At 35.7% G+C, this 13,988-nt stretch overlaps 2 protein-coding genes across 2 annotated transcripts; both read left to right on the top strand.

Moving 5' to 3' along the window:
• The first annotated feature begins 1,380 nt into the window (after positions 1–1,380).
• Positions 1,381–3,770, top strand: LOC117692925 (proton channel OtopLc). Its single transcript, XM_034482498.2, has 2 exons — positions 1,381–1,606; positions 1,741–3,770. Exon 2 carries the CDS (start codon positions 1,743–1,745, stop codon positions 3,336–3,338), a length of 1,596 nt encoding a protein of 531 aa, XP_034338389.2. The 5' UTR covers positions 1,381–1,606; positions 1,741–1,742; the 3' UTR covers positions 3,339–3,770.
• Positions 3,771–4,953: 1,183 nt separating this feature from the next.
• On the top strand, positions 4,954–13,434 carry LOC105337297 (protein GUCD1). The gene is made up of 9 exons (XM_011441960.4): positions 4,954–5,100; positions 5,365–5,473; positions 7,687–7,752; positions 8,216–8,315; positions 8,657–8,748; positions 9,000–9,102; positions 12,147–12,195; positions 12,450–12,524; positions 13,184–13,434. Exons 1-9 carry the CDS (start codon positions 5,085–5,087, stop codon positions 13,282–13,284), a joined length of 711 nt encoding a protein of 236 aa, XP_011440262.3. The 5' UTR covers positions 4,954–5,084; the 3' UTR covers positions 13,285–13,434.
• The last annotated feature ends 554 nt before the right edge of the window (positions 13,435–13,988 follow it).

Here is a 13,988-nt window from a genome sequence, read left to right as displayed (position 1 = left end):
GTCCTCTTTCGCAAAAGAAGGGGAGCATTTAACGACCCCTTTTTAAATGTTTAAAGGAAAACTAGAAGAATTTTGGTTGATTTTTTTTTTATAATAATCATTTTAAGGTGGAATAACATATCATCACTTAGCATGGCTGACCTCTGATCGAAACGGCATTTCGTTTTATTAAAAGGATATTATAGACGGCAACATATTACTAACTCCATTACCGAGTGGATAAAGTCTCGGGCTTGTGGTCCGTATGTAACGAGTTCGAATCCCGCAGGGACTTTTTTTTGTTACTTACTGAATTGAATTTTTTAGATATTATTTTATTCCCAAACTGCAAATATTTCGCTTATTTGATATACAATGTATGTAAAATGTATTTATCATTATATCTTTCATAATCAAATAATTTGCTGTTAATTTGAGTAATTTTTTCAGGTGTGTTATTCCACCTTACAAATTTGTAACTTTTGCTCCTGTTCTACTGGTATCACAAACTACGCGGCCATGTTAAGGCTGCCCGATTAATTTCACAGCGATATGTCTGTACTTCATAAGATATGACGTCATAGTTAACTTTGACGTCACGATCTGCATTCCTTACGATCGTTCTTAGGGAATGTATCGTAACGTAATAAGTGATATTCATTGTGCATAATAAAAACCGCTTCATTCCTTTACATAGACACTGTTGTAAATACTAGTGATACTAAATTCAATATCACCGATATGGATATAAAAAAATCAACAGTTTTAAAGCTTCGTAATAGGTAAATAACTATTCATAAACTAATGGTTTTGAGACTCCCCCTGCTACGTGTAATCTAATGAATGGTGATATGTATGTGCATATAAAAAACGGCTTGGCACAAGTGAAAGATAAAAACAATCTTAGTATATTTTACGTGAAATCGGGAGAGAAAATATGTACCACTGTGAATCTTGCTGGGGGAAACCTACCGATTGACCCGATTTTGTGTAAATCGAGCCTAAAAGGTAAAAATGTGCCTAATTTCGATGGCGGTGCGAAATGTTTTGACAATATTTCAAATAAACGAAATATTTATATGAACCCCCAGCAATAACTGCTAAATACATTACTTATCGAAGGATTTTTCATAAAAATATTTTTGATTTAATGTCATTATTCACTTGTGCCGATGCGATTTTTATAGATTATTTACCGTGTTAGAATACACCCGTCACGTGCTTAAGAAAAATATATGACGTCACAAAAATACATCAAATATAGTGTTGGATGCCACTGTTAACTTATGTAATAAAAGTTTAAAGAAACTCACTCGGTTAAAGCATTTTTTGATAATTAAAATAGTATCATTTTTCGATATTCATTTAGCTTCGGACAGCCTTAACATAGCTGCGTAATAAACTGAAGGCAAATGGATATTGAGCAGGAAGTAAGAACTGTTGAAGTTTCATTCAGGCCCAACTCTTAAAAAAATTCTTCCTCATTAATTAACATTGGTAAAACGGCTTTTCGCTTTATAAAATAGCTGAGACGTTACGCAACTTTTTGGATAAACTGAGTTAGAATAAACCTCGGATATCAAGGAAATCATTTTAGATATCGTAGATAAGATCATTGACAGAAAAGGTAGGGCGAACATTCTCTCTCTCTCTCTCTCTCTCTCTCTCTCTCTCTCTCTCTCTCTCTTATGATAGCTACAAAAGTTTACCCTCGAAAATTGAGAAAATACCGTCGATAATTAATTTCTTACATTCTTTCAGACATGAAGCAATACCAGGAAGTACTGTATGCTTTGTTCGCCGTGCCGTTTACGGCTGGGAATGGAATGCGGACCCCCGAGGGGTTACGTATCCACGACGGCAGTATCTCCACCGTCGCCATTGCCGTGTTCCTCGTCGCCATTGCCTGCGTCTCCATCTTTGTTTCCTCTTCGCCCATCCACACCGACCCGGACAACGCCATTCGATACGTTCTCATGACAATAGTTGCCGTCGGTATAGCCGCTCTTTCACTACTTTGGCACAAGTTCCGAAGACAGATACGCGAAAATGATAACACTGTGACCTATGCGACCAACGCAAAACCGACTGGTCTTAGACTGAAGTTTCTTTGGCTGTTCTGCATGGGGTTGATTGTTCGAACTGCGCTTAGTGTGGCTCGTAGGTTCCACAACATCAGCGTATCTCGTCATCTGGCTAGGTCGTACGTCAGCATCTTTTGGAACATTTCACTTTTCGCATTTGCTTGTCTGCAGACGGCATTTATTAGTTATTTTCGCAACACTGAAATCGTAGGATCGCTTCGTGTTCACTATGGAATGATTTTCATTATAGTTGCCAACATTTCCATCTGGTTTGACTCCATATTGTTACAGGAAAAGCGTTTCGTACTTTTTCACAATGAAACAACGCAAAACAACGGGGTGGAATCCTTCAACTGCACCAAAGAACCTTCAGTCGTATGTCTTGCCGAAAACGCTTTTCCATTTGTATTGCCTATCGTGGCAGAGTTCTGCCTAGTGTCCATCGGATTTCTTTTCCGGATTTGGTCGACCGCAAGAAAAACCATGATCAGAACTTTTCTTATGAATCTTACCGACCCACGGGAAGAACTAACGCCTCTCATGAACCAAAGCGAATACGTTGAAATCGACCAGCAGACACAGTTTCCGTATGGATCTCGCCGTAAATCGGCCCTGTTGTATCTGAGCGCCGCTGTTGGAGCAGTGTTTGTGATCGTTCTTGTCATCATCGTGATGGCAATTTTGACCGAAAAAGGCGAATTTAAACAACTAGATCTCTACAAGTCACTGAAAATCTATCGTCTGCTGTACACCATTGTCATGATTGGTCTCGTGTTTTTGGGGTTCGGGCTTTTGTACGGCCAGTGTGTACCCATTAATAATTCCCGCTCAATTTCGGCTGGAGAAAACATCCTGTTATTCAGTTTGCTGGGAACGGTCATGTATCTACTGTTTAGAGTGGTTGCCAGCATTCATTTTGAGTCCATTGGCTCTTTAAACATCGCGGATGACATTCTAAGCCTAATTCACATCTATTTCCAGACAGTGCTGATGCTGCAGTCCTACCGGTACCGTCGCTACAGACGACTAGAATTTCTGTCCATCAAGAACGTGTTCATGCTGCTATTTGTGATGAACCTTGGTCTTTGGTTCAACGACAGTTTTCTTCAGAACAGAACGCCGTTCATCAACACGGTCAACTACAAGATGTACAGTCAACAGACCTGGGACTTTGTCAACGGCACGCTATTTCCGGTTGTCGTTTTCTTCCAGTTCAATTGCTCAATGATTTTGTATGAGCTTCATCATAATTTCCGTTCTTTTGATGAAAGATAACGCCCATACGAAGACAATTAATAAAATTTATATCTAGATATGCATACTATATAAATTATTTGTTTTGACTTTATAGAGACATTCGACTTTTCCGGTGGTGTGTAATGAAAGTGGTATTTTTAATTTTAGATGTTATGGATCAGATTGTATACATATATGATGACAAAAAATTATGTATTTTCTATAAACTGGCATTTGCAGTGGAATTGACTTATATGCTCGCTCATATATGATACATGCGTACACTACATGTGTTTCCGTATAACGAAAGAAGTTGTTGGGTATATATATACCATAGACATTTAACGGTATATACATACATGTGATTCGTGTCAATTTAAAAAAAAGAATTCAAGTTGATCTTTTCAATTTTAAAGTACTATCATGAGTACATTTGTACGTGTTACAAAGATTTTCTTCAATAAAATGAAAAAGATAAATTCGCATACATCGTTTCTTTTTGTTTTTTGGGGTTTTTTGTTTTTGAGAGAGAGAATGGACGTCAAATCATTTGCTGGCAGTCAATCTGTCCAACCGTCATCTTTGTTTTTCACTTTCTCGACCATTTACTGGACTCTTTTTCAACCAAACTTCCTGCTTCTACGGTAATATTTTGTAGTAAAGATTATAGGTAAAGGAGAATTTGATGTGTTTTAAAGGCCTTTGTCGAACGAACTCGGAATTTTGAATTCGAGAACAATTTCCAAACTTTTGCATTAGCATTAGCAAAAAAAATCCCGTGTTCAGTTGTAATTTCCAAATCTCTTAGGGCATTGAATATCAAAATGTAGGATGATAGTGCACAATTTGAATTCATCAGCATTACAAAAAATAGAATATCATGTAGGTACGTAGGATCCCTACTACTGAAGAAGGAAATGTACGTCTTTGTTTAGCCAATGTACATTTATAAAAACATTTACTTTCTCTAGAATTAAAGATAGTCTCTCTTAAATGTACAACCCTTTGTGTACAGAAGATCGACAATAATCGGTCAACTGAGGGATGAGGATAAATGGAAGAAGAAAAAGAAGAAAAATGCAAGCCTGTTACCATGTTTACTAATTTTAACGTTATATATTCCAAATTACATGTATATAAAAAGCTGCAGCCGGCGCATTATTCCCTCAGATTGATTTGCCTAGTATTTTACCATTTTATTTGCATTCAAATACTATAATACAGGCACGTAGCATCAGGGGGGGGGGGAGCAGGGGGGCCTCCCCCCCCCCCCCCTCCACTTCTTCTCGCAGCAGCTAATTTTTTTAAATTTACATATAAAAAATTTAATGATCATGGAGTTGGCCCCCCCCCCCACTTTTTTGGGAGCATGTAAAAAATTGATTTGAAAATAAGGAAATAAGGATTGAAAACGAAGTTATATACTACACCAGCCCCCCCCCTCCCCCCCGGATTTTGGGAAAGTCATAAATTCCTTCCTTTTTTTTTTCTTTTTTTTTTTTTTTTGCTTGTCAAGATTTTTTGGATGAGTCTGCCCCCCCCCCCCCCCCACTTTCAGAAAGGATGCTACGTGCCTGATATATGAAAGTTATGAATCATGTTCAACGTCAATTTACAGCCTAACAAATTGTTTTCATATGGCTATCCTGAGGTGACGAAATATAAATTAGATCGGGCTCGATATTCAAAAAACAATTGGAAACGCAATTTGACAAGTTGAGAAAATTCGTTTACAAACAAAACTTCATAGATTTTATCAGACGACAATGACTTATTCAACAAAAAATGGCTGAGGGTAGAGGTGAATATATTTTTCACACTGTTTTGTAATCATTAATTGCTATATAATGCATATCCCGCTTCATTAAAAAACATACAAACAGGCGAAATATTGAGCATTCGTAGTAAAACCGTAAAAGTTAACGTTTCCAAAACTTTAAATTATGTTATCCATATTAATGGCTTCTGTCTTATTCAGATTGACAGTTGTTTCATTCACGATTTTGTGAACTTGGATATAAAATGGCTGTAATAAGAGAAATACGTGATTTTGATTAATTTTTAGATCAAATCCAAAAAGTTCCCCAGAACGAAAGACTAGTGTTAAAGTTGGATACATGTATTCAGACATACACATGGGACTGTGGGCTTGCTTGCTGTTGTATGGTGCTAAGGTGAACAACTTTAAAAAGAAGAATGCATTTAACTGCATGATTACCTTGAAATGAATATAATCCACTCAAGACTTTTGAAAGAAAAACAAATTGAACACGAAGTGATTTAGAATAGTACAGTATGTGGAGTCTTGGTAAAATGGGTAGGCAAACCCGGGCCGGGGCAAAATAAAAGCCGGGGCAGATCAATATTTTTCAAATTTCTTTGTTAATGATAAACCAATCTTATTGAAATTTTCAAGATATGTTCCCAATGGATATAACTGTGTTCGCTGTAAATATTTCTGCACAACATTGTATATTAAGAAATTTATCGACGATTGTTGATTTTCAAGTTGGTAAAATGGGTAGGCAAACCCAGGTCGACATTTTTCGGTTTTGTGGACTTATTTAAGTAAAAACTGAACATTTCATGTTTAATTCCGGTAAAACATATGAAATACTGATAAGAAATAGGCTTTTGTTGAACGGAAAATAATTATTCTTCGATTAATAACAGTTTTTAAGAAAAACCGGGTCACTAAAACCGGATCCGATCACCCGAGACAAACTTAAAAATTCCGAAATAGTTGCGTGTCTATGTTATCCCACGTGATTTTATTTATGTTAAGTTTTATAATGTTACTTTGTAATAAAGATCATAGATCATCATCATCATCATTTTATTTATTAAGGTGACATGTGTTACATCTTTTACAACTAAGTAGTATAAAATTACATATATCAAACACCCGGGCCATTGGACCTATAAGTCACTGTTAAACACTAAGTAATAATTTTAATACATGCGCGAGAATTTACTTTGTCTTAATTTAAATGCAGAATGTATAAAATTAGCAGTTTGTCTGGGAAAATTGCAAATGAGAGTTTGAAATAGATGTCTTGAGATAAATATGAATTATTCGAAAAATTAACACTTTTATAAAGTTCACTTCTGAGGTTGTTATATAGAGCACATTTTAGGAGAAAGTGGAATTCGTCTTCTATTTCGTCCAAGATACAGAATTTACACGTGCGCTCAGTGGCAGGTTCCCCCCGAAATCGTCCGGTCTCTATCCTCAGCGGTAATACCCCACACCGAAACTGTGCCATTGCTGACCTAATATGTTTAGGAATATTCATTGAAATATAATTTTCTAGGCAGAAATGTTCCTTTAAAAGTTTGTATGTTCTTAATTTAGGAGTTTTATGGATATCTATTTGCCATCTGAGTTCCTGATCTGACTGCTGTTTGCTGATAAAATAGGTTATGTGTAACACCAAACATTACTTACCTTTTCAATTTAATAAATTAGGCTCTAATGAGGATACCTCCTTGTGGTTAGAGCTGAGCAATGTCACAATATTTGTGAAAGCTAACATCCTCATAATATCGGAATTTTTAAGTTTGTCCCGGGTGATCGGATCCGGTTTTAGTGACCCGTTTTTTTTTAAAAACTGTTATTAATTGAAGAATTTTTACTTTCCGTTCAATAAATGACTATTTTTTATTAGTATATTATATGGTTTACCAGAATTAAACGTGGAATGTTCACTTTTTTCTTAAATAAGTCCAAAAAACTGTAAAATGTCGACCCGGGTTTGCCTACCCATTTTACCAACTTGAAAATCAATAATCGTCGATAAATTTCTTAATATACATTGTTTTGCAGAAATATTTACAGCGAATATACTTATACTAATTGTTGACATGTCCTGAAAATTTCAATGAGATTGGTTGAGTATTAACAAAGAAAATTGAAAAATATCGATCTGCCCCGGCTTTTATTTTGCCCCGGCCCGGGTTTGCCTACCCATTTTACCATTAAACGTGGAATGTTCACTTTTTTCTTAAATAAGGCCAAAAAACCGTAAAATGTCGACCCAGGTTTGCCTACCCATTTTACCAACTTGAAAATCAATAATCGTCGATAAATTTCCTTATATACATTGTTTTGCAGAAATATTTACAGCGAATATACTTATACTAATTGTTGACATGTCCTGAAAATTTCAATGAGATTGGTTGAGTATTAACAAAGAAAATTGAAAAATATCGATCTGCCCCAGCTTTTATTTTGCCCCGGCCCGGGTTTGCCTACCCATTTTACCAAGACTCCAGTATGTGACCATGTCATTATTCTTTTACAAGATAACATATGACAGGATTAGCTCATGATACAAATCGTAATGAACTGAATCAAAAGGAAAGTTTTATAAATTTCACTTTCTAGGTACTTGGGTAAAGACGATTCCTGTGTGTACACCAGTGATCTGGAGGAACTTCAATGTGGACAGAGGTATGATAGAACTAATGTATTTGTTTAGCAAGACCAAAGTAAACCATGTTACTGAAAAGTATAAGATTAGATAAATTACTGTAAATCCTCCCCAAAAAGAAATGAGAGGTAATTTATGTAGCAATGCACTCAGGCCCCCCCCCCCCCCCCCAAGGTAATATTTGTCGCAGCACATACATTTTTTTTAATAAAAAAAAATGCAATTAATTTCTCAGCTACATGTATTTCCAGGCATTACTATGTATAGCAATAACTTCAAAGTGGCACTAGGCTGCTATCACTAAAAAAAATTCAGAGTACACGTTTGTTTTTTAACAAAAAAATTTGCAGTTACGCATGATAAGCATAATTTAATTTCCTTTTGACATTGATGTTCTTGGATTCAGTTCATACAACTTATTTTCAAAATTAAAGATCCGTTTCAGTTATGCCTTATTAATGCTTAAATATTTTTACTTTTTAGCATATGGACAATTGATTTGGGATACCTTCTTCTGAAATATAAAGTGAAAGTAGAGTTCACCACTGTCACACTTGGAGTTGATGATCAGTATGCCAAAAAGGTACTAGTAAATCAAAACAAATTAAAAGCATGTGCAAAAGATGAGCATCTTTAACATGTATACACTATGAAAATGTTAAGCATACTGTATATCCGGTAATTTTCGCGATAATCTATTTTTTGCATTTTCGCAATCTCTTTAAAATCTCGAATTATTGAGTAAATTTTTTGACTCGCATCCCCTCCCCTCCGGGATTTATACAGTATTTGGAGTCCCTATTTATTAATGCATGCAGATATGATAAAGTATTGGCAGCTGCATTGCAAACTTTAAGGTTCAATAGATCTAGGTGAAATAATAAAAATAGTATGAGTCCTAGACAGTTGCTCATTCCATTTCAGCCATTTTACATGCAAAACTTTGACAAAGATGCAGACAGGGTTGGCAGAAAGTTTGCTGAAGCCTCTCAGGCTGGACTGGAAGTCTCCAAAAGGTACAATGTGTTCAGTCAGCACTTGTTTAAGAATGAATTTTTAATCAACGTGTAATTATGAAGCAAATGTTTGGTATCAAAATCAATATATATATCTTTTATTTCAACAAATATACCTATGTGCTAACTTTAAAATTTTCTTTTATGAAAATTGATATACACAAATAAATGATAAAAGTATCGTATTATGACAGAACAATACAGATAATTTGAGGTATTTTTTGACTATTTGATGTCATTATTTTTACCAGGTCACTAACTATGAGTGATATTGTTAATCACCTATCTGAAGGCAACCTGATGATATGTCTGGTGGACTGGAGCCTGCTAGAGTGCATTTGGTGTGACAGGGTGGTAAGTGGGTCATATTTATTAATTTAATTATTATTTAATTATTTATTATTTCAGACTTAAGCCAGAGTACAATGATGCTGTACTTTATGTATGAGTTTAGGTGGCTAAATGGTGATCAACAGACTGAAAGCGATGGTGTTTTATTTTGTCATTAGGTTATATAGCTACAGGGTTTTTACAAATTCCTAGATCTGTGGGAAATTATACATGTATATTACACTTTTTTATTAGCTCACCTGAGCTGAAAGCTCAAGTGAGCTATTCTGATCACATTTTGTCTGTCTTCCGTCTGTCCGTCTGTCTGTCTGTCCGTAAACTTTTCACATTTTCAACATCTTCTCAAGAACTACTAGGCCAATTTCAACCAAACTTGGCACAAATCATCCTTAGACAAAGGGGATTCAAAGTTGTGAAAATTAAGGGCCACACCCGTTTAAAAGGGGAGATAATTAGAAAATAATGAAAAATTTCGAGAAATTTTCAAAAATCTTCTTCTCAAGAACCAGAAAGCCAGGAAAGCTGAAACTTGTGTGGAAGCATCCTCAGGTAGTGTAGATTCAAAGTTGTGAAATTCATGACCCCCGGGGGTAGGGTGGGGCCACAATGGGGGGGGGGGTCGAAGTTTTACATAGGAATATATAGAGTAAATCTTTAAAAATCTTCTTCTCAGAAACTAATCAGCCAGGAAAGCTGAAACTTGTGTGGAAGCATCCTCAGGTAGTGTTGATTTAAAGTTGTGAAATTCATGACCCCCGGGGTAGGGTGGGCCCACAATGGGGGGTCGAAATTTTACATAGAAATATATAGAGTAAATCTTTAAAAATCTTCTTCTCAGAAATTAAACAGCCAGGAAAGCTGAAACTTGTGTGGAAGCATCCTCAGGTAGTGTAGATTCAAAGCTGTGAAATTCATGACCCCCGGGGGTAGGGTGGGGCCACAATGGGGGGTCTAAGTTTTACATAGGAACATATAGAGTAATTCTTTAAAAATCTTCTTCTCAGAAACTAAACAGCCAGGAAAGCTGAAACTTGTGTGGAAGCATCCTCAGGTAGTGTAGATTCAAAGTTGTGAAAATCATGATCCCCGGGGGTAGGGTGGGGCCACAATGGGGGGGGGGGTCGAAGTTTTACATAGGAATATATAGAGTAAATCTTTAAAAATCTTCTTCTCAGAAACTAATCAGCCAGGAAAGCTGAAACTTGTGTGGAAGCATCCTCAGGTAGTGTAGATTCAAAGTTGTGAAAATCATGATCCCCGGGGGTAGGGTGGGGCCTCAATGGGGGGTCGAAATTTTACATAGGAATATATAGAGTAAATCTTTAAAAATCTTCTTCTCAGAAACTAATCAGCCAGGAAAGCTGAAACTTGTGTGGAAGCATCCTCAGGTAGTGTAGATTCAAAGTTGTGAAAATCATGATCCCCGGGGGTAGGGTGGGGCCACAATGGGGGGTCGAAGTTTTACATAGGAATATATAGAGTAAATCTTTTAAAATCTTCTTCTCAGAAACTAATAAGCCAGGAAAGCTGAAACTTGTGTGGAAGCATCCTCAGGTAGTGTAGATTCAAAGTTGTAAAAATCATGATCCCTGGGGGTAGGGTGAGGCCACATTGGGGGGGGGATGTTAACATTTTACATAGAAATATATAGAGTTAATCTTTAAAAATCTTCTTCTCAGAAACTAATCAGCCAGGAAAGCTGAAACTTGTGTGGAAGTATCCTCAGGTAGTGTAGATTCAAAGTTGTGAAAATCATGATCCCTGGGGGTAGGGTGACATGGGGGGGGGTGTTAAAGTTTTACATAGGAATATATAGAGTAAATCTTTAAAAATCTTCTTCTCAGAAACTAATCAGCAAGATTCTTTATAATTGTTAAAACTTTGGCTCCAGGACAATTCTTCGGCCTCACAAGAAGGTTCAGAGTTTAATGTAGCTAAATATCCCATATATAAGCAATTGTAAAGGATTTTTTTGAGAACTGCAATACTCAACATGTGATGTGACTATAAGATTGAAGCAGGCAGCTATTTTTTCATTAGAATCTTTTTGTATTACTGTATTGAGTTGTTGCCCTTGATTTATTGATTCTTGATTATTTTAATTAATGCATCCACTGTTAACCAATTATTGTGATGATTATTTTTATACAATAATAAATATTCAATGTATATAAGTTGTTCTGCATAAGAAGTTTTGGGTAAGGCCGGATTCGTTTGTTTATTTTTGATTTCCAATTTTTAGATACTATGAATTATTTTAGGCCGGCACATATATAGGGACAGTGTCTATTGCATTACGATGAGTGACTGTTTGGGTTAAACTTGAACAGGTATGGGTAGATTGAGTGTGTGAACATCCGTGTTTTCTAGTCTTCGATACAAAGTGTGCGGTCATTCCTGCTCTATATCGCATTAATACAAGTGTACAGTCATACCTGCTTGTATTGGTGGTGGTTGAGGCGGAGCACTAGTGTATGGTCATCCCTGCAGGTGTTCAGACTTTCTAGCGCAAATGTGCGGCACCCCCTGCTTGCGTTAGGTTGAGCTGTTGGTGGAAACGTTGGTACCTGTTGAGTTTCGTAGGTGTGCGGTCATCCCTGCCTGCGTAACGTTGAGTTCCTATATATGTGCAGGAGCAGTGATTAAAGTCTGCTCTTGTAAATATTGGCAGCAATCAGGGCTATCCGAGTTCCAAGGGGGAAAATGGATTTTATTTATACAGGATCTACGTGTATTATTGTACATTGTCCAGATTGTTTGTATTATGACTCCATTAAGCTGACTTTATCATACCTATTGTTCCTCAGGTGAGCGATGTGGCCCATGGGCCTCTTGTTATCATTGGTATGAGCTTATACATAGTGACTGTGTTTGACTAAGTCTTGTACATTTACAGGTGAACTTTGGTACATGTATTTGTATACCATGCAATATACATGTACAAATGTATATGAAAGTAGGTTGGGAGTCCATATACACCGTAACTCCACATATTTATGCTAATTTATACAAATCTTGAATATCTCAATTTTTTGTTTCTATTTCAGAAACAGCAGTGTTTAAATTGGTGTGGACATTGTTGCAAATCCTACCAAGGTACATCTATATGTATTGCAGTTTATTATTATTTAATGAGATTTTGATCAGGCTATGATGTACATGTAGAATTATTAACAGTCTATTGTTATGTCTTACAAATGAAATAGATAAGCTTATAAGGGCATGACAAGACCCCATTCCTTCCTTTCAGTAGTGTTTTCATTTTATGGAAATGTTTTTCTTGCTTTTAGGTCACTATGTGGTGTTTTTCTTGCTTTTAGGTCTTTATGTGGTCTTTTTCTTGCTTTTAGGTCATTATGTTGTGGTTTGCGGTCATGATTTGAAAAAGAAGAAAATATTTTACAAGAATCCTTCCTATGATGAAGGTAAACATTTCTTATGTCAAAATAATTGTAAAGGTTCTGTGATTCCCATCCTGCAAAATTTCAAAGTACAGTGCATTGTTATCATCCCAAGTCAAAGATTTTATTCATAATTCATTCATCATAGATTATGTGTAAATTCAAATTCATGCTATGCAGGTGTATATCAAAAATGAAAGCATATTTGTCAAGTTGAGTTGTAATGGAATTGTATGGAAATTGAGATTGAATTAAGTTAAACTTTTGAACTGCCTATCGAAGGATAAACCCACATTCTTCAGGGTTCAGACAATTGTCCTTCCTGAAACCACCTCTCCAAAATCACTAAACTTAACGTTTACATTAACTGATTAGAGACAGCAGATGGTTATCACACATTTTTCAAGCATTAAAGTTATAAATGTGCTATGGGCTAAAAAATAAACAGACATTTAAGAGTTATCTAACATTATGAGGAGCAAATGCATATTATCTACGTTGCCGTAGTTTCTAAATGATACATTTTAGGGTTTCATCAAGATATTTTTACTCATGTCTAATTTAAAGAATTCATACCATAAAATTGCGATTATACATCTATGTACACTTAAAAAGGAGCTATTATTGAGTAGTGGAATTCGATTGATGTGTATAGAGTTGATTGGATGGTGGTGATTTTACAGAGGTTTGCTGCTCCAGAATGGATCGGTTTGACAAAGCCCGCAAAAGTCACGGCACAGACGAAGATGTCCTCCTGATATATACACAGAGTGGGGAGAAATAGGCGTGCCCAGCCTCTAGCTAGTCACTTTACCTTTGGATATTTGAGTATAGATGCTTTTGTACCAGAGGTGTTCATTTTCACAGTTATGAGTACATGTAATTATTATTAATATTTATATACATGTAATTGTCATTTGAGTTGTTTTTTTTTTTCAAAACCAATTTCCAGGTTTTAATTGGAATTTTAATTTAGTCAGGGAAACATTTTTTTTTTTTACAGTAGAATTCTATTCTAAGAGTCCTTCAGTCTTAATTGCATATAGTGCATTGATCAAATCTCATAAAAAAAATATTGATATGTTGAATTGAGAACTGCAAAATGAAATTGAACACTTAAAGGCTAACAAGTTTACCGGTATACACAAAACCACATAAACCTGTTACCATGAAAATATAGACATTATATTATATATTATAAGGTTTCTGATAGTTCATACCAGTAATGCTTAAATATATAAAACAGATTAGTAAGGTTTGGTCTACTTACATACTGTGAACCAACTTTTATTCGGTGATAGAAAGTTAACAAGAATGATGTGGTGGCTAATATTTCTCATGGTGGACCAGTTTATGCCTGAATTTGTCTATACAATTTCAAACATCAATGTTTTTGAATAAAACTTGGATTACAGTATGTTTGTGTACATTCAATGTTTATGTAAAGGTGACCATTTAATGCCATTGATCCATTATACCTTATAAGGA

Source organism: Magallana gigas, chromosome 3, assembly GCF_963853765.1.
Source record: "Magallana gigas chromosome 3, xbMagGiga1.1, whole genome shotgun sequence".
NCBI lineage: Eukaryota > Metazoa > Mollusca > Bivalvia > Ostreida > Ostreidae > Magallana > Magallana gigas.
Note: the sequence above shows the minus strand (reverse complement) of the source record. Positions and strands in the feature narration are given on the sequence as shown.

Excerpts from the sequence above, each read along its gene's own strand:
- LOC117692925 (XM_034482498.2), top strand. The coding sequence starts at position 1,743 with ATGAAGCAATACCAGGAAGTACTGTATGCTTTGTTCGCCGTGCCGTTT.
- LOC105337297 (XM_011441960.4), top strand. Across the intron at positions 7,753-8,215 it reads GAACTTCAATGTGGACAGAG|CATATGGACAATTGATTTGG; the intron begins GTATGATAGAAC and ends TTTACTTTTTAG. Across the intron at positions 12,196-12,449 it reads TTGTTGCAAATCCTACCAAG|GTCATTATGTTGTGGTTTGC; the intron begins GTACATCTATAT and ends TCTTGCTTTTAG.